The 21,190-nt window shown below is 36.3% G+C and overlaps 1 protein-coding gene across 8 annotated transcripts in view; it reads right to left on the bottom strand.

Moving 5' to 3' along the window:
• NOL4 (nucleolar protein 4) overlaps positions 1-21,190 on the bottom strand; it is a 464,847-nt gene that overhangs the window by 119,957 nt on the left and 323,700 nt on the right. For 4 of the 8 annotated variants that reach the window (XM_019986452.2, XM_019986453.2, XM_070778760.1 and 1 more), the window contains 2 exons: positions 10,645-10,824; positions 9,705-9,896 (listed from right to left, as the gene is read on the bottom strand). In XM_019986452.2, coding sequence (XP_019842011.1) covers positions 9,705-9,896; positions 10,645-10,824 — 372 coding nt within the window. The remainder of the gene's footprint in view (positions 1-9,704; positions 9,897-10,644; positions 10,825-21,190) is intronic. The other 4 variants (XM_070778763.1, XM_070778758.1, XM_070778762.1 and 1 more) reach the window with 1 other exon arrangement.

Here is a 21,190-nt window from a genome sequence, read left to right as displayed (position 1 = left end):
CAGTTGCAGAATACTGTGAAAGGGTATACGATAAACATTAGCTTATCTCCCAACTGATTTCTACCACAAAGTAGCACATTGTGAATGTCCATTCATCCACTCATCCTTCATTCAACAATTTTAACTCAACTGAATTCAACAGACTAAGCAGCTTTCACAAGCAACTAATTATACTATAGAAGACACAGTGGATGATACAGAGATGAACAAGTTAAGAAGCAGAGTAGTCAAGGAACGTAACTTCTTATTAGGGAGCTAAGGCCCATATATAAATAACAGTAATATGAGACAGGATAAAATAAAACTACAAAAGTACCACAAAGTACAATTTGCACATGAAAGAAAGAGAGATTTAAAGCTGTTTTTAGCCAAAAGTGAGGATTCAATAGATACAAACATTGGATTTAGTTCCCTTGGGAGTTCACAGATTGAGACAGCAAGGGTTTCCTAGAAAAGGGAGCAGTGAAATGCAATTTCAGATTAGACTGCATTTATCATGTTCCTCAGAGACCAGGTAACAAACTGTGCAGGAGTTTTCATATTTGTTATTTCAGATGTTGTTGGTTTTCACAGATAAGTGCTATTTGTTTCTGAAGCATAAGAGATACAAACTCCACAAGTAACAGCTGATAAAACATGGCTAAGAACCAAGATCCAGTGACTAAAATCAGGAGCTTTTCTTCAGATTTGCTTACTGCTAATTTTCCAATGTTTCATTTTGGGTCGTCTCCCTTTTCTTAGAGTACATTTTAGGTCATCCAGAGATAGCTTGTGAGTGGTATTGTAATTTCAGTAGTTGTCTGAAGTGTCCTTCTTCCTTATTTTGGAAGTAGAGTTTAGTTGGATGTTGATTTGTAGATTAAATGTAGCTTCTCTAAAAGAGTTTTTCTTCTTAGTATTTTGAAGATTGTCATCCGACATCTGTTTTGAGGACGAGTATTATGTTCAGTGTGTTATACTGTTTTAGATAGTTCCTTGTTTCTTGCTGGTGACACTTAAGAATTTCTTGGGTCTCCTGCAGTTTTGCCTTGACACACATAGGTGTGACTTTGTTTTTATCTGTGCCACCCAGAACTGGTCTGTTTCTCTCTTCTTAGTATTCATGGCCTAGTAAATTTTGAAAAATTCTTCCTCCTTATTTGTTCTAATGTTGTACTCATTCTGATTTCTCCTTTGGAATGTCTACTAGATCTATATCATTTCTAGTCCCCAAGTAAACTTCTTTTTCAAATTCTCCCTCTCTTTTTTTCTTTCTGTGAAAAATTTCCATAGTTCTGTGTTCCAGTTTATTTATTTTCTCTTTGGATGAATCATCTTATCTGCTGTTTAACCCATATAATAAGGCTCTAATTTCAATATTTATAATGTCCATCATCTCAGTTTTGAAATGGGATTCCCTGGTGGCCTTGACGGTTAAGCGTCTGCCCACAATGCAGGAGACCCAGGTTTGATCTCTTGCCTAGAAAATTCCATGGATGGAGGAGCCTGGTGGGCTACAGTCCATGGGGTCGCAAAGAGTTGGACACGACTGAGCAACTTCACTTTCTTTTCAGTTTTTGAAGCTATTGTTTGACATTTGTAATTCTCCCTTAATGAGAGGGCAGGCAACGGTCCCAGCTTTATATACAGTTTTCAGTTCATGTTCCTGCCTAGTAACAAACCAAAATCCACATCTCCTAAACTTGAGTTGGCATTCAACCCCAGCCCTAATCTGTCTGGGCTTAAAGTCACTTTTTCTATCTCCATATCAAATTAAGGGCTCACAACTTTGGCTGAGAGTTTTCTATTAATTTCAAGTCCTGAGAATTCCTTTTCTTTCTTCTGAGCTTATAGAGGTATTTAAAAATTGTAATTTTTTTTTTTTTACTCAGGATTTATATGTATTTGTAGATAGAAGGTGAGTGGGGTGTATGAGAGGTATTCAATGAGTCTCAGGTCAACATAATACTTAAGGATCTATTGATGAGCAAATCTGAAAGCTATGAAGGCTGTATTCTTTACAGTTTAGTTACTCTTCAACTTTAGTAAATAAAATACATTCAGTAAATAAAGAGAATAGTACCCATGAACCCTGAATCAGGACAAATCAGTGGACCGAGAGAGCACACACTGAAAGAAAGAGTTGAGGTTCCCTGTGATGACCTGCACCAGTGGTCCCCAAACTTTCTAGCACCAGGGACCAGTTTCATGGAAGACAATTTTTCTATGGACAGGGGAGGTAGAGGGTGGATGGTTTCCAGATGATTTAAGTGTGTTACATTTATTGTGCATGCTATTTCTATTATTATTACATCAGCTCTAGCTCAGATCTTCAGGGATTAGATCCTGGAGGTTGGGGATCCCTGATCTAGACATTAAAGGAAATAACAGAGCATATCAGAAGAAAGGGTAGAAAGGGGCCAGATTATCATTAATTATTATTAATAAAACGCTGATCATTTTATTTACATTATACAAGGTAATACCCCAACAGCCCTCTCCTTTTAAAAAAATGGAGACTCAGAAACATCACATTAAATTGCACAGGAATTCAACCTAGGTCTCCCAGTTTTAAAAGGCCATATACTAACACTATAATAAGAAATTCAGAATTTTTCCTGAAGTGATAAAAATTCGACAGTATCAAAGTCAAAATTGAGGAAGACTACTCCAGGTGCAAAGGCAGATTTATCATAAAGCCAATGAAGTACAGGCCCCAGGGTTCTTCAACTGGATGGAACTAATAATATGGAAGTTTCTGGATGATGTAAGATTACAGGTAGGAACGGGAAAACAAATTAAAATAAAAGTATGAGTATTTATATATAAGTATATCTGAAAATTGTCTAAAGATATGTCTGAAGTAAAAGATTTGAGTCTTCTAGATTTCTCTGTTTTAAAACATTTATTGTGTATTATTTTCTAATTGTAGATATATATTCATCCTTCTATATACATTTTTTTGTTCATAATTTTGTGTTACTTTACTTTTGAAAAAGGTCCCAAATTTCATAATTTTCAGGTGCAAGTCCTAGTTTTGTCTCTGCTTGCAAATAGAGGGTAGGGAAGGCGTGTAAGATGGAAGTAGGAAGTTGAGCTAGAAGAATTATGCAAGATGTGTGAGAAGCTAGAAATAAAATGATAGCTGATAAAATTCAAAATTATGAGACTGATTTGGGAAAGACAGAAAAGGAAGAATAAACAGAAGTTAGTCAGTGGGAGGATGCAAGTCATAAATATAAAGAGAGTCAGACATCATTCCAAGTTTATGAACTTTGGTGTGAATGACAACAGTGGGGCAACTGCTGGAACTAGGTAAGTCAAGAGGAATTTGCTGGTGACTTGGTAGAAGAGGCAGATCAGTGGAGAGGACGGGTGATAGAGAATATAGAGCAATCAGTGAGGATATAACAGTACATTTGTCTAGCATCTGACTGAGATGTGGAATGAAATACCAAGGCTTTGTATATGACTGGGATCTACTTTGAGAGTTGCTTTTGTTTAGTCATCAAGTTGTGTCCACCTCTTTCGTGACCCCAAGGCCTATAGCCTGCCATGGGATTCTCCAGGCAAGAATACTGGAGTGGGTTGCCATTTCCTTCTTCAGGGGGCTTCCTGACCCAGGGATCGAACTCTCATCTCCTGCTTGGCAGGTGGATTCTTTACCACTAGCGCCACCTGGGAGAAGGCAATGGCAACCCACTCCAGTACTCTTGCCTGGAAAATCCCATAGGCGGAGGAGCCTGGTAGGCTGTAGTCCATGGTGTCCTGAAGAGTTGGACACGACTGAGCGAATTCACTTTCACTTTTCACTTTCATGCATTGGAGAAGGAAATGGCAACCCACTCCAGTATTCTTGCCTGGAGAATCCCAGGGACGGGGGAGCCTGGTGGGCTGCCCGTCTATGGGGTCGCACAGAGTTAGACACGACTGAAGTGACTTAGCAGCAGCAGCAGCGCCACCTGGGAAGCCCTCACTTAGACAGGAGAGAAGTCTATAAGGGGGCAGGCCTCTGCAGCTATGGAGACAGTAAGGTGCAGTAAGTACATGGCCAAACACAGAAACTTCAGCAGTGCCCCAAATCAAGAAAAATGTACATGAGTAGAAACAGGAAAAAAAAGTTAAAAAAAATAGGGTGATTTATAGTCGAGGATGCAATTTTTGGATTTGGTGCAAAGGTGGTCATGAGCTCTTCATGAGAAGTAATTCAATATGGTGGTGAGAACGACAACTCACTGAAGTAAGGGACTATTAGTGGAGGCGGTGGTAACAGGTATCATTTGTGAGTATAAAATAATCATTCAGGAAACATGGCAAATAAAGACTCATTGAGTCTTCAAAGAAAGATTATAGAAGCCATTAAACTCAATATCTATATCTATTTGGAATCTGGGGAGTTTTTTAAGGCAGAAGATAAGAAAAGGGGAAAGAGCAAAAGAGGAAAGCTGAAACTATGACCACTGGGATGGTCACAGAAGCAATGCTCCAAAGGAGGTCAAGTTACAGGCAGCAGAAGCAGCCGGTGATCCAGAGCAAGGAAGACCAGAACACTGTCTCTGTAAAGACAGCAGAGGATACTTAAAACATTTCACATGATTGTGAAAACGTTTAACATAGCTTGGGCATGCTCCTTGAGAGAAAGCAAAGACTAAGGTATACCCATACGAATAATGACTGAACTAATTAATACTCACTGAAGTAGACTCACTGAAACTGAGAAAGTTAAAGAACTAAGAGTGTAGAACATCAGCTGTCAATTATTTAGAAAAATATTAACGGATGAAATTTAGAAAGAAATATTATGAAGAAAGAACTTAGAAGATGTTATAGAAGTATCCTGGGGGATAGTAGATGACATCTATAAAAGAGAGGGCAAAATATGGCACAGCTAGCAGGTGGGGAATTCAAACAAAATGTGTTTGCTAATTAGCTTCAATTAAGTTAATTGGTCACAGGGAGAGAAACTGGCACAGTTGTGATCACAATGCATGAAGAATATTGTGAATAATAATGGCTGCACAGATATAAAGTTTTTAATCAAGGTCTTGTGTGGAGGGCTCGCGATATTTCTGGTCAAATGTTTAGTTTAAAGAAGCACTTTAATTCATTTTTATAGTGGCTCTATTTGCTAAAGAATGAACAGCAAGTGTCACTGTAGCTTCTGTAACACCTATACATAGTCTATTTCATGGCTATAAAAGCTGTGAATTGAAGAAAAATTATGATCTCTCTACGTTAGTTTACATCAGACAAATAGAGGCAAAGGATATATAATAGTCAAATTCGCTAAACAAATGTACCATTTCCTAAACATTTAATACTTATTTTTTAATGAAAAAAAAAACTGTGAAACCAGAAGGTCAGATAGCAAAATTACCGAGGAGGGTATTATAGGATGAAGACTAAAAATATTGTGAATAAAAAACTTAGAAGATGGTCTGAAATGATGGTGTTTCCATAATTAGATTATTTACACATTTGTTTTAAAATTATATCTCTCCTCACCAAAAACAGATACCAGAGCTACCAAGGAAATATATACACTAAAACAAACTAAACAGATAACTGGGAAAGAGATAACTCAGAAAGATTTTGGCTCTAAACTTCCTGACAGGCAAAAAAGTGAACCTAGTAAGTTAACGATGAGAAAACATAAAAGCACTCTATTTCTGTAGGGGAAACACATTTTATTTTTCATTACGTGCTAAAAGAGGGTTCCAAATGAGATCATTTATAGTGGGCGTTCACAAGCCTAAGGGACAATGTTCCTGGCCAAATTTTTCTTCAAAAAATAGCATGAGATTAATTCTTGAAACAAATATGATCAAATAAATAATATTAAAAGGCAAATTAATAGGTAATTTTTCAAGAGATTGAGTTTATGGAATTCCAATACCTAGGCCACTTGATCTGAATAAAGAACTTAGAATATGGTCTGAAAATGAGACACAAAATTTGAGGTACATGAGGCAGAATGGGTTGAAAGTCTTTGACTATATCCTCCAAATATTTCCATTTAAGTTTTACAAAAATGCATCTAAACATATGCGGCCTGGTGAAAGATTCTCTAAATAATGCAAACTCAGAAAATAAAAAGAGAAATCATATCCATAACACAAATGATACTCAGGTATGGGCCAACCCCACCTTGTTCATAAAGGTTTGCTTTTGTTGTTTAATCTATCATAGGTGCTCTTGAATTTAAGATCAGGACACACTGGAGCAATACATTTCTTTTCTGGAACAATCAACAAATAGTCTTTAGAAAACTAACTGAAGTAACTTGAGTGTCAAAGCTGCATAACAGAATCAATAATGATATATTTGTCTAAGGATTAATATAATGGCTATCTAACTCAATGGTGCTTAAAATCTATTGAAAACTAACATAGTACTCTGTATCAAGCTTCTTGGATTTACTTTTCATAAAACATATTCTTTTATATTCAACACTGAAGAACTTATGATTTGAGATCATTGGAAACAATGAATTAGTGAAAATGTATAGAAAAGTATAATAATAAGGTTTTTTAACTTCATGCATTATAGAGACTGTTTGGTGCAATGACAGAGATTTTCACTACTTAAGCTATTAAGACCTTTGGGGTCTTAATGATTTCAGTGAAATAAGAATGCATAAATAAATATTCTAATATTTGTATGCATTCAGAGAAGTCAATGAAAAGTACTTGTGCTCTGAATTCTTAAGGGATAAAAGAAGTGAAAGTAAAAGTTGCTCAGTCATGTCTGACTCTCTGTGACTCCATGGACTAAAGCCCATCAGGGTCCTCTGTCCATGGAGTTCTCCAAGCAAGAACACTGGAGTGGGTAGCCATTCCCTTCTCCAAGGGATCTTCCCAACCCAGAGATCAAACTCAGGTCTCCTGCATTGCGGGTGGATTCTTTACCATCTGAGCCACCAGGGAAGCCTCATCTTAAGGGATAGTGTAGTGTACATTAATTAAAAATGAATATTTTTTGTACTAACAACAGCAGAAAATTAGAGTGAAAGTCAGATTCTTAAATATAATACTAATATAAGGGCTAAGTCGCTTCAGTTGTGTCCAACTCTTTGTGAACCCATGGACTGTAGCCCGCCAGGCTCCTCTGTGTCCATGGGATTCTCCAGGCAAGAATACTGGAGTGAACTGCCATTTCCTCCTCCAGGGGATCTTCCTGATCCAGGGATTGAACCTGAGTCTCTTAAGTCTCCTGCAATGGCAGGTGGGTTCTTTACCATTAGTGCTACCTGGGAAACCCCTAATACTAATATAAGTTGTGATAAACCACTTCTATGGGAATATCTCTTTGAATTTCTGAATCAAAGTCAGGAAGGAACTATGTAATTTAATATTTTGTATTTTGCTTTACTTATAGAGTCTGTTGCCTTAAGTTACCATAAGTAACTGGATGAGCTAAGCTTTCTGAATGTCACTTTCATACATTCATTTTAAAATACAGAATCCCCTATCAAATAGTCCTACAGCTTTCCAATTATTCTCTTCAAATATATTGAAGTTGTCTTTAGGTTGTTTCATTGACTTATCAAAGTACTACAAAATAATTTGCATGTAAAAATAATCATATATTAAAAATGATACACATTTTCTGCATGTCTTCACACAGCAAAAATAATAAAAGAAAGCCTTTTCAAATGTTACAATTTTTTAAATTATTGATATTAATTTTAAAATTATGATGGCAAGAATATTAATGTACAGTATTTAGTTGTAACTACTACCTGCCCTAGTCATGCCTTCCTTATTTGTTCCAGGCAAGGATGAGTGTTCAAAATGATGACACACTCCATGAAAATGAAGTCATATGTAAAGCACATCAAAATTCTGGTGTTAAATAGATGGCAAATTTAATATTTAATTCTAGTAGTACATTATTGAATACTATATTTTTAAAAAATAGGCTAAACTACAACATCAATTTTCATCTGTGTTTTTCACTTGTTTAATGTAGGCCTTGGACTTCCACAGTGGCTTAGACAGTAAAGCGTCTGCCTACAATGCAGGAGACCCAGTTTCAATCCCTGGGTGGGGAAGATCCCCGGGTGAAGGAAATGGCAACCCACTGTAGTACTCTTGCCTGGAAAATCCCATGGAGGGAGGAACCTGGTAGGCTACAGTCCATGGGGTCGCAAAGAGTCGGACACGACCAAGCGACTTCACTCAGTTTGCATTTTTCCTTTAGCACTTCACTTCCTACAACTGTAACCTCAAAGAATCATGATTAGGAAACATGCTAAATTCATTTAACAAGTCAGGCATCTTGTATTTCTCATTACTTTGTACAATGTTATGCACATTATACATATACGGATAAATGAACAAAGAGATGAACAATTGAAAATTATTAAAAATGAAATACAAAGCATTTCTTTATAATGTTTTGCTTCATGATTAGTTTGCAAACCTACATGATTTGATATCAACTTTTTTGTCCTTTATGCATAGCACAAAGCTTAAAACACACAGGTGTTCATATTTGGTAAATAAATACAGCTAATAAAAAACCTGTGACTATCTCAAGTATACTTTATAGAAATTAAGAATTCTGCATGACAAACTGAAGTGATGTGCCTAGGTTACACAGCAGCATAGTTCTGGTGGACTAGAACTCCAGACCACGCTCTCTGGGGACCAAGCCTTGTGTTAGAGACCATCTTGACAGACTACCTCTCTATAAGAAATGGTCATTTTCCTTTTAAAATTTCAAAGATATTCTCAAAAGTCAATGTAGAAAATGGATAATAAGGGATATTATTGCTTGTCATTCATTTTTATCTGAAAAGCTCTTTCTCATATATGATACTCTGAAACCTCTCCTAAATCTGTATCAACTCCTGCTCTATGATACCTAATGAATCAGAGGCCTTGATCACAAAGAGTTTGGCTTTCACAGAGGCTTCTCAAAGGTACAAATAAAATAGTTTCAGAAAATTTCTAGTACTTGTCCACTCAAGTACATAAAAATACTAAGAAAATTTTAAAATATTTTGTAAAAACTACTTCTAGGTACAGCTACTCAATCAAGCTGAGGTAGAATAAAGTTCAAAAACCACTGATATTTCAATTCCAGCCATAAATACCTAACACTGGCATAATGTCATCCATCTATAAAGCCAAGCTGAATCTAAAAGCTTTATGTTAACCATCCACAAGACAGACATACAAATATACCGAGTACACAAAAGCCTTACTTTTCACATAAGGAGTTTCATTCCCTGATCTTTGTTTTCAAGGCCTGCTATTTGTAAACTGTTGGTATGAAATTGATACTCCTTAGATGGATCCATTCATTTCCTTTTGTTCCAGAGAAAGGCATTCTCATATGCCATCTAAAGCAACCATTGGTGCTTCAGTTCAAGACTTGATTAACCTTAGATCTGCTTCAGCAGTAACAGAAAGATAACACACAAGAATGGGATGCTGATTCTTGCTGGTGTTCACTCATGTGACCCTCCTTTTCTAGGACGTGGTACCACGCGGGCCTGTGAGCACTAGTCTCACAAGGTATTCCTTATTGAATTAACAGAGGGGATAAATACTCCAGGAAGATGAAAAGGAGCAAAAACAAACAAGCAAACAAAAACCCCCTGGACCTGACGTTATGGAAAAAATTAAAAAGACACTAAGATGAAAAAAAAAATCGTGTCATGGTTTACATGTGGGATTTGGATGGAATCTAGGGCTGTGTTTTAATTCAAAACTCACCATCTCAAAACCACTTCTTTTCATCCGCCTGCAGGACTTGAGGTAAGTACGTATGCGTTTTCGGGCACGCTCTTGATATTCAGGGAATTGTCGCCTGCATGAGTCAATGATAGCCTGGATCTTTTCTTTGGGCTGCTTAGAGATTGGGACCATTCGGTCCAAGTTTTCATCTACAAACAGCCTGACAAACATCTGTTGGCAAGAGGGAGACAGAGGAGAAGGGTTTGGAGGGCTGCTCTCTGCTGTTCCTAGCTTCCTGTCTTGATTACTGATAGGAAAATACTCTTTTCTGGTTTATGCACTGGAGAACTTTGCAATGGAAAGCCAGAAATTTTAAGCAAACACCCTTTAAAGACTTTCTAAATGGTTGGATTAAAAAATAGAGAGAGAAAGAGAGAGAGAGGCAGACAGACAGACAGACAGAGACAGAAAAATATAGACTATTGCGTAGAAAAAAAATCAAGAAATAACAGTAGACTGTGACAATTAAGCACCCCGTAAATTCTCTATTAATAATAAAAATGACTGTTACATTGCTACACTGCACAGTATACTAATCTCAGAAAACAAACAACAGATTCTTTTGTCATGCATAATTAGGTAAGCTGGGAAAGCAAAAAAAAAAACAAAAACAAAAACAAAAAATAACGGATGACGGGCAGGCTCTTCTGGGGCATAAGCTGAGGCCCCCTTCATCCGCTAGGTAAACATGCATACTCACACAACACAACTGCAGTTTTCAGCTCACATTTGGCTTTAAAATTCTAAACAAAACACAGCAATTCTGGTGTCTGGTTGGCAAAGAGTGTTTCATGTACTTTTTAAATCCTTCTGTAAATTAAACAAACATGTCTCTAAAATATCCACATTTACCAACAAGCAACAACATGAAAGTGAAGGGGTAAAAATCCAGCCACACAGGGAGGGTGGCAAGACTCACATTAAAAGCTTTTAGCCGCTCAGCCTCTACGCCATCTGTCTCGTTAGCCTTCTCAGAATCTTCGTGGTCATCGTGGTCATCTTCATCCTCATCTCCCCTGTTTAGAGACAGATCCTCAGCACCCCGATCCACACTCTCATTTTTGCCCGAGTCGTAGCTTGAATAGCTATGCGCAGGGGACTGAAAAGAAAAGAAATTGCTGCTTTGAAATTCCTTGCACGAGCTAATAAATTTTGTTTTGCTTTTAATGTCAACCGTTTCTCAAAACTTCAGTTTAAATAAGCTGATAATTCTAGAGCTGTGGCTATTTTCACTTAAATCAAAATTAACTTAAATGAAATCACATTAAAACTTCATTTCCTGTGTCACACCATTCACATGGTGAGTGCTCAATAGCCACATAGAACATTTCTGTCACTGCAGAAAGATTTATTGAATTTAGCTTTTTGAGAGCAATTATTGTTTCCATTCAATATACACATTGCAGAACCAAAAACCTGCAATCAGTTTTATAAAGGAATCATTGAATCACATATTCTTGGAATAGAGATGACACCAGAGCTTAGTCCACCTAACTGTGTTAGTATTCTTGACACAGATCAGGGAACTGAGGGGTAGGTATATTTCACTGATTTGCCCAACAAGGACTATACAAAATATTGATGCTAGGACTGCTAGGACATGTTTTAAGGTCACTTTATAATTTGTCTATGAGTCTAAAGATGGCATCTGATTTTGCTTTAGAAAAAAGTAACTAGGTTTCCTTCTAATCATTTGTCAAGCTTAGTGCTTCATAATGTACTAATGAAGGCCAACCAAGACAATTTTCACAAACGTAGATAATTGTGTCCAAGACCAACTATGGGTCCTGCTGCAATATCCTTTACTTCCTTGTTAGCCGAGCATCTGTTCCAATCCTGTGAGCACCAACCTCTTCTACCCTAGGTATCACTGCTTCAAACCTTCAGCTCCAGATGAAGAAAGTGTGCCTGTAACTAAAATCAAGTTGAATCTAGCAGAGCTAAGAGTAGAAACAGTCCCAGGAAATCATTTGAGCATCTAGATTCAACTGTGCCTGAAATGAAATGAACTCATGGATCTTTCCAGCTGTGTGATATTATATCCTTTCAACCTCCCCTTTATATTTTTGCTTAAATCTGAGTTTCAGTCATTTGCAGTGGAGCTTGGAGTAGTACAGCAATCAGTCAATACTGGGTCAGATTAACAACCCCAAGTTTCATATATGATAACTTAGATACCCTGGTCACCCCAGCTAGTATGTATAATTTCTGTAAAGAACAGAAACTATTCTGAAATCTAACAACAAAGTCAACTACTTTTGAAAGACCTTTACAATGGGAAATTTTAAATCATTAGCCTTCAAAACTGCCTCCATGCAATGACAACATATGTGTTGACTGCTTTAAGGACTGCACTACTATTTTATTACCATAAAATCAGAGAGAGAACAAAACTCAAATAGATCACTGACATTAAAAGTGGAGTTACAATTTAAAATAAAGCCTATTTTTATAGTTTAGATCATTTACAAGGTAGAATCACCTAATCAAATATAAGGCAAATATCCCATAGGTTTAAAAAATATACTATATATGCTTTTTAAATGGTAATATTTTAAAAGTGTTATAATACACTTATCTGAATACAAATATGCTAGGCTAATTTATTCTTTCTAGCTATGACGTGAGACACACAAGCCAGCAGTCTACTACAAATAGTACCACTTAGAACCACGAAGGATGTTTATGGATAGCTCTAGGCAGTCAAGGTAAAGAAAACCCATCTTAGACCTGAAAATATTCAGGATCTAAACCAAGAACATAATGTTGTTGTTGTTGTTTTTCCTTCAAGAAAATAAACGAAAATTTTTGTAACTCTGAATTCTCTTTCGCAGATGGTATATTTCTTGCCTGTCTCATTGTTGAAGATCTAAAAGCTTTCAAGACTAACTGGATTAAGTTCAGTTTCCACAGATTCCCACTTCAACCTCAGTCTATTTGAGTCTTTTCCTTCACTGTAAACTCTTAGTATTCAGTAGCTTTTGACACTGATTTAAATACCACCATTGTGCTGTATGTTTCTTTTCATGTTAATATGCATTTTTTCCTTCTAGCTAGACCGAGACAGGAATCTAAACATATCCTACTTTTTCCTCACAGCATCTAAGAAAGGTTCTCTACAGAGTTGGCACTGAAGGTAGTTTTTCTTTTTCTGCAAAGTCGTTGGTCTTAAAATATGGGGGAGTGAAGACAAGCCATAGACGGGAAGAAAATATTTGCCAATGACACATCTGCTAAAGGACAGTTATCCAAAATATACAAAGAACACTAAAAACTAAACAATAAGGAAACAACTTGATTAAAATATGGGCCAGTGACACCTCACCCAAGAAAATATACAGATGGCAAATAGGCACATGAAAAGATGCTTCACATCATATGCATTAGGGAAATGCAAACTGAGGCAACAATGGGATATCACTACACACGTATCACAAGGGTCAAAATCCGGAACACTGGCAGCACTAAATGCTGGAGACGATGTGGAACCACAAGTTTCATGGATTGCTGTAGGATGCAAAATGATACCACCACTTTGGAAGATAGTTTTGCCTTTTCTTCTGAAACTAAACATATTCACCATGTGATTCAGCAATTGTGCTCCTTGGTATTTACCCCAGGAATTAAAATTTGTGTCTACACAAAACCTGCACAATAATGTTTCAAACAGCTTTATTCATAATTGCCAAAACCTGCAAACAACCAAGATGTGCTTCAATGAGTGAATGGATAAACTGTGGTTGATCCAGGTAATGAAATAATATTTATTACTAAAAGAAATGAGCTATCCAGCCACGAAAAGACACAGGGGAATCTTAAATACATTTTACTAAGTGTGTCTCCCGGGTGGTGCTAGTGGTAAAGAAACTGCTGGCCAATGCAGGAGACATAAAAGACATGAGTCTGATCTCTGGGTCGAGAAGATCCCCTGGAGAATGGCAACCCATTCCAGTATTCCTGCCTGGAGAATTCCATGGACAGAGGAGCCTGACGGGCTCCACAGGGTCATACGGAATCAGACATAACTGAAGCACAGTGAAAGAAACCAATGGAAAAGACTCTATATTGTATGATTTCAACTATATGACATCCTAGAAAAGGCAAAACTAGAGACAATTAAAACAAAAAAAATCAATAGTTGCCATGGCTTAGGGGATGGGGAGGGATGAATAGACAGAACAAAGAAGATTTTTAGGGCCATGAAAATACTCTGTCAGATACTACAGTAGTGGATACAAGCCATTCTACATTTGTACAAATCCAAGGAATGTACACTACCACGAGTGAACCTTAATATAAACTATTGACTTTGGATAACTATAATTCACCAGTGTAGGTTCATCAATTGTATTAATAACATGTGTGCTGCTCTGGTAAATAATGCTGGTAACGGGGAAAATAAACACGTGTAGAGGAAAGTGGGAATACGGGAAATCTCTATACCCTCCTCTCAGTTTTACTGTGAATCTAAAACTTCTCTAAAAATAGTCCTTTTAACAAATGGGTGAATATGGGTATTGGGGTGATAATATAAAATTAAGCAACAAAAATTACTATAGGCCTTCTAATAACCCACATAAAATATAGCAGTCATTGCCCCATAAACCTGTCTCATTTCAATAAAAACTCTGGATGATCATTCCCTAAACAAATCTCCATTTTAGAAACAATCATTTTCATTTTCCATGTATAAAACCAAAAAATCCAAATTAGACCTTTAAAAATACAAAGATATAAAGAAGCATAACTTAGGCCTGATGGAAGAGACACACCTGCTTATCCAAAAAATGGTTTATGGGGACAAGATTAGATTTTTGTCTTAGTTGCATGTTTCATTCATTATCTTGAGATCACACGTGACCATCCTTCTTGAACATAAATTTGCACTTTCCTTTTCTCACATTTTTGCACCCAAATAGAACTGCCAATTCTAGACCTAGAAAAATCCCCACAGAGAGGAAGATTAACCTTATTTTTAAGGAAAGTTTTCTTACTCTGTGTTCAGAGCATTTTTTATCTTTATTTAACATTTATTTTATTTAATGATATTTTACTCTTTTTGATGCAATTGTAGATAGGATTGTGTTCTTAATTTCTCATTCTGAGAGTTTATTATTGTGTGTAGAAATGCAACAGATTTCTGTATATTGATTTTGTTCCTGCCACTTCACTGTATTCAGCAAGTTACATTTAAAAATATCAGTTACTCATTACTGAATCTACTAGGCATTCTTAGCATCATTAAAAGTGTGATAACCAGACACTGTGTGCCTTGTGATGTGATGCAAAATGAAGCATTTGCTCGTGTATTAGTCACTCAATCATGTCTGACTTTTTGTGACCCCATGGACTGTAACCCACCAAGTTCCTCTGTCCATGGTATTTTTAAGGCAAGAATACTGGAGTGGGTTGCCATTTTCTCCTCCAGGGGATCCCCCCAACCCAGGGATTGAACTCACATCTTCTGCCTTCGCAGGTGGATGCTCTACCACTGAACCCCCTGGGAAATCCCAAAGGAAACACACAGTATAATTAAAGAAACAAGCTTTTGAAAATAAAAACAAGAAATTGAATCCAATCTAACCTCAGTCTAGAATGGCGGTTCTCAAAGTGTGCCTGTTAGCTCAGCACTAATTGTATATCCTTGGAACTGATCAAAAATGCACATTATTTGTCCCATCCTAGATCGCCTGAATCAGACATTATGGGCTAGATCCATAATCTGTGTTTTATTAATAAAATGCCTTCCAGGGGGATTCTGTTGTAGCTCAAGTTTGAGAACCATTTGTCAGAAGTTGGGTTTCCCTCGTAGTGCAGTCAGTAAAGAACCTGCCTGCAGTGCAAGAGGCCCATGTTCGATTCCTGGGTTGGGAAGATCCCCTGCAGAAGGAAATAGCAATCCACGCCAGTATTATTGCCTAGGAAATCTCATGGACAGAAGAACCTGGCAGGCTAAGTCCATGGAGTCGCAAGGGGTCAGACATGACTTAGTGACTAAACCACCACAGTTTGAAACTAACTTCTAATAAGACAATGATAGTAAGACATAAGACACAAGAAAAAGCAGACAGATAAATCCAAAATATGAAGCACTGTATAGAACAATTGACTTTGGTTTAGCAATATCTTAGTGACACAGGGAAAAAAGTGACATACTAGAAGGGACTTAAAAGGTTTAATAAAGTGAAAGGTGTTGAATTTGCTTATATCGTGATTCAAATAAACCTAATGCAAAAAGACAATTTTGAAAAATTGGGAATATTTGCCTATGGATGAGATTAGATGACTACATTGCGTACTTTTTGTTAGATGTGATGTCCTAACATTTGGTTTAAGTGAATATTTATCTAAGAAAAGGGGCTTCCCAGATGGTTCAATGGTAAAGAATACACATAGAGTTTCGATCCTTGGATCCAGAAGATCTCCTGGAGGAGGACACGGCAACTTACTCCAGTATTCGTGCCTGGAAAATCCCATGGGCAGAGGAGCCCAGAAGACAGTCCAGGTAGTGACAAAGAGTAGGGCATAAATGAGCATACACGCACCTGAGAAAATGTCCACATTTGTTAGAGGCAGAGAGGGATGAAATGACATCGATATCTGGGATCTGCTTTTAAATACGGCAGAAAAAAAGTTTAAAAAGTAAAAAAAAAAAAAAAAACAAAACTTAGGCACTGAATATAGGTGATAGATATTAGAAGTTCTATGTATCAGTTCAGTCACTCACTTGCTCATCACGTCCAACTCTCTGCGACCCCATGAACCCCAGCACGCCAGGTCTCCTTGACCATCACCATCTCCCGGAGTCCACCCAAACCCATGTCCGCTGAGTTGGTGATGCCATCCAACCATCTCATCCTTGTCGTCCCCTTCTCCTCCTGCCCTCAATCTTTTCCAGCATCAGGGTCTTTTCAAATGAGTCAGCTCTTCTAATCAGGTGGCCAAAGTATTGGAGTTTCAGCCTCAACATCAGTCCTTCCAATGAACACCCAGAACTGATCTCCTTTAGAATGGACTGGTTGGGTCTCCTTGCAGTCCAAGGGATTCTCAAGAGTCTTCTCCAACACCACAGTTCAAAAGCTTCAATTCTTCAGCGCTCAGTTTTCTTCACAGTCCAACTCTCACATCCATACATGACCACAGGAAAAACCATAGCCTTGACTAGATGGACCTTCGTTGACAAAGTAATGTCTCTGCTTTTGAATATGCTATCTAGGTTGGTCATAACTTTCCTTCCAAGGAGTAAGTGTCTTTTAATTTCATGGATACAATCACCATGTGCAGTGATTTTGGAGCCTTCCAAGATAAAGTCAGCCACTGTTTCCCTATCTATTTGCCATGAAGTGACAGAACCAGATAGGGTGACCAAAAAGTTCATTTGAGTTTTCCCATGGCATTGTATGGAAAATAATGAACTTTTGGCCAACTAAATATTATATTCTCTACCTTTAAAAAAATTTATACTTTCAAAATGAATATTAAAATGTAACAAATTTTAAGTTATTTTATATCTCCTCTATTTTGAATATTTTTAGGTGACAGTCATTTGTTCAACATTTAAAGAAGCACTGCTTAATACATAGAGTTGTTTTGGCCCATAGGATTGAGTAGATACAAGTTTTTTGAGTTTCAGTTATATTTTCAGTATAACTGAAAGTTATAAAATTTGGAGAGGGAGTGCATTTGAAAAATTAGATAAGAAAGTGAATATTTAATTAAAATGAGAAAAGCCACAATAAATGACAAGATTCTAAAAAGTTTGTAAATGCTACAAACATCACAAATGGCAGAAATATAATAGTTTAAAAATTAAATAACTCCCTGGCCCATTTTTGTTTTATTTCTACATTTCTTGGCTGCATGTTCTTTGATTGCTTCTTCATATGACAATGATTTTGTATTACCATATTCTACAGAGAAAATAGAAAAGAAAAATCAGTATTTAGCATACCTGATGGAAATGTGTCTTTTATTGTTGACAGTCTAGAAATTTTCCTTTGCTCTTCAAATTAAATATTGCTAATATCATGCAAATTGTTACATTGTTTTCAGTGGAGGAAACTCTTAATTAAGTTCCTTTCATATTTAGGGCATCTCAAGTTTTCTTGGGAAATGACTGACTTCATTAAAATGACATGAGTTTTATGTTTTCTTCATTGATATCAGCATTTTCTGTCAAATCCAATGTGAAATTTAAATCTTCTAACATGTGAATAAATTCATTTCTCTTCATTAACTGTATTTGTCTTACTCCCAAGGAAATACTATCTTTAGTAAGACCTGAAAAATTTTATTACAAGTCACTTTCTTCTCAGTGTCAAAATGTCTATCAATTTCACTTGTCATTTTTATTGATTTTTTCATATTTTATTAATGTTTTCTCTGAGTTTTCTCTCAGTTATTTAGTAAATAATACAAAGACAACAAAATGATACAGGCTTTATATATTTCAAATTAAGAATCTATTATTTCTCACTTATTTTATAAAAAAGGTCCAAAAGACCTTTCCACACGGCAAGTGAAATATCATTTTCCACTGTGTGAATGGTACTCAAACTATCTCTGTATTAACTTACAACTGCATGTGAATTTGCAATTACACATTTGTATAACCAGGGATTGATTTTTGTTATTTTGTTTATTGGTTTACCATAGTGTATATGCTTTTCTAGTATTGAGGCTAAAAAGGAGACATATTTGACACTTGATTTTACTGCCAAATGTTTGAAGAGTCTCATGAAATTTTAGATATCTGAAAATCACTCCATTTCATAACCTCTGAAAGGAAATCTCTCTCATTTAGTAATTTTAAAAACTCTGGCTACTTTTTTGGTACTTCAAAATGATAGTAAATATTTTTTTTCAGGCTTGTTTTTCAAGATACTAGTTGGTTGAGCATGGTGGTTCTCTCATTTTGACATGCATCAGAATCTCCCAAAGGATCTGTTAAGATATAGAGCACTGCATCTTATTCAGTAGATCTAGAGTGGGGCCCAAGAATTCTGATTTTAACAAGTGCCCAGATGAAGCAGATGCTGCTGGTCTTCATTAACCTGAGCTGCTATAACAAAAGTCCTATTGACTGCGTGGTTTAACAGAAATATTTAGGGCTTCCCTTGTGGCTCAGCTGGTAAAGAATCTGCCTGCAATGTAGGAGACCTGGGTTTGATCCCTGGGTTGGGAAGATCTCCTGGAGAAGGGAAAGGCTACCCACTTCAGTATTCTGGCCTAGAGAACTCCATGGACTGTATAGTCCATGGGGTCACAGAGTCAGATACAACTGAGTGACTTTCACTTCAGAGGCTGAGAAGTCCAAGATGAAGCTGCCCTCAGATTTGATGTCTGATGAGAACCTGCTTCTTGGGTTCACAGGTTAAGAAATTTGTTAACATTAAAATAACTTAAGATGATGATTAACTGTTTAATGCCTATTAGTGTTAGTTGCTCAGTCCATGGACTGCAGCCGACCAGGCTCCTCTTTCCATGGGATTCTCCAGGGAAGAATACTGGAGTGGGTAGCCATTCCCTTTCTCCAGGGGATCTTTCTGACCCAGGTATTGAATCTGGGTCTCTTGCATTGCAGGCAGATTCCTTACAGTCTGACCCACCAGAGAAGTGTAATACCTTATCCAAGCATACTTGTTAAATTTTTTAAATAAATATAAATAAGAAAAAAGATTATACTACTAAACTCAATAATGTATATTCACAAATATCTAAATAATTTCCAATTAAGATAATACATCAAAACATTAAATGATAAACATACATTTATCTATTTTAGTTTTTAAATTCTTACATAGAGACAAAAATACTTGGGTTTATTAACAAAATGTCTCTGTCACATTAAAATTGTACTATGAAAACATATCTAAAAACTGAAAGTTTTTATAATTATGTATTAATAGATTTGTTAACTTACAATGTAATCCTAATATACAATAGTTCACAGTTGCCTGCTACCTACTTTTCAGTGGAAAGTAAAGATTACTAGTAGTAAAAATTCTATTTTAAACACACCAAAAATACAGTTCCTGAACTGGGAACACTCAAACCAAAATATGGAGTAAAACTCCAGGGTATACGGCTATAAAGCATTTATATAGTGAGGAGGCAATGACTGTATTTTTTACAGTGATTGGTTATAATATTAGAATTTTCTTAAATGATAATGATAGGAAGCTGGTTAATGCTTTCTTCATTTCAATTTTAGGGAACAGTTTGTCTTGATTATGATTTTTCAGAGATATCAGCAAGAACCGACCTAAGTCAAGTTAGTCTCCCCAAATAAGCTAAATTAAGCTTTGCTTGTATGACTAGACTTGTCTTGTCTGCTCAGGAAATTTTCAAGGTTGGTTTCCATTTGACTTTTTAATGTTAGTGAGAGAGTGTGCATTCTTTTTTATAATTAATCTTTGAAATCCAGCATGTGTTTTCCACTTACAGCCCATCTCAGACTAGTCATATTTCAGATGTTCAATATCCAACATGTTCTACATTTGTATATACTGTAAAATGATCTCCAGATATTACTAACTGCAGAGGAACTATGTTCATAAGATAGAGATTCTTTGTTTCCTAGGCAGATTACATTAAAGGTAATAAAAAACCTTTTATAATCTTTTATTTAAAGCAGACCAATAATCTAAGAATTTTGGGGTTTTTTAACAGAGAAAATAAAATGCAAGTTTTGTATTAGTATATTACTAAACTCATTTTAAAAACCCATAAATCTATTCAATTTTAGCCAGCTTTGACCACACACATAAAATTTCTTTTCCACAAATCTTCTGTAACTTTCTATATCCATTCAGCTTCTGTCCTATTTCTTTTATTTATTCCAGAATAATCATTTTATTTAGCAAAAAATTACTTTTCTCCTTTACCACTCCACCCCCCAAAAACACTACATATCAAAACACAGAAAACGTCCTTTATACCTTTCCTTATCCAAAAAACATTCTATTTTCTTAAATTCTTTACATACAAAGCTGTTTTCTTTAAACTACTAGTTTCATTTTATGTATTGATTATAAATTTTATTTACCAGTACCACTGCTAGATGGTGAGTCAGAAGTAGAAAATAGAGCTATCCCTCTTGCTATTTCAAACACAAAACTTTTTATTCTGATTAATACAAATTTAATTTATTAGTGATAGGAAGTCATCTATAAAAGCAGCTTTTCTGAGGATGGAGGATATTAGAAATATGTGATAAAACCATACTGAAAGACTCAACATTACACAGGTAACAAATTATCTCAGATTAGTCAGGTCAGTCGCTCAGTCAAGTTTGATTCTTTGCGACCCCATGAACTGCAGCACACCAGGCTTCCATGTCCATCACCAACTCTCAGAGCCTACACAAACTCATGTCTATCACGTCAGTGATACCATCCAACCATCTCATTGTCTGTCATCCCTTTCTTCTTCTGCCTTCAGTCTTTCCCAGCATCAGGGTCTTT

The sequence above is a fragment of the Bos indicus genome, chromosome 24 (assembly GCF_029378745.1).
Source record: "Bos indicus isolate NIAB-ARS_2022 breed Sahiwal x Tharparkar chromosome 24, NIAB-ARS_B.indTharparkar_mat_pri_1.0, whole genome shotgun sequence".
Classification (NCBI taxonomy): domain Eukaryota; kingdom Metazoa; phylum Chordata; class Mammalia; order Artiodactyla; family Bovidae; genus Bos; species Bos indicus.
This window is presented reverse-complemented; position numbering and strand designations above follow the sequence as displayed.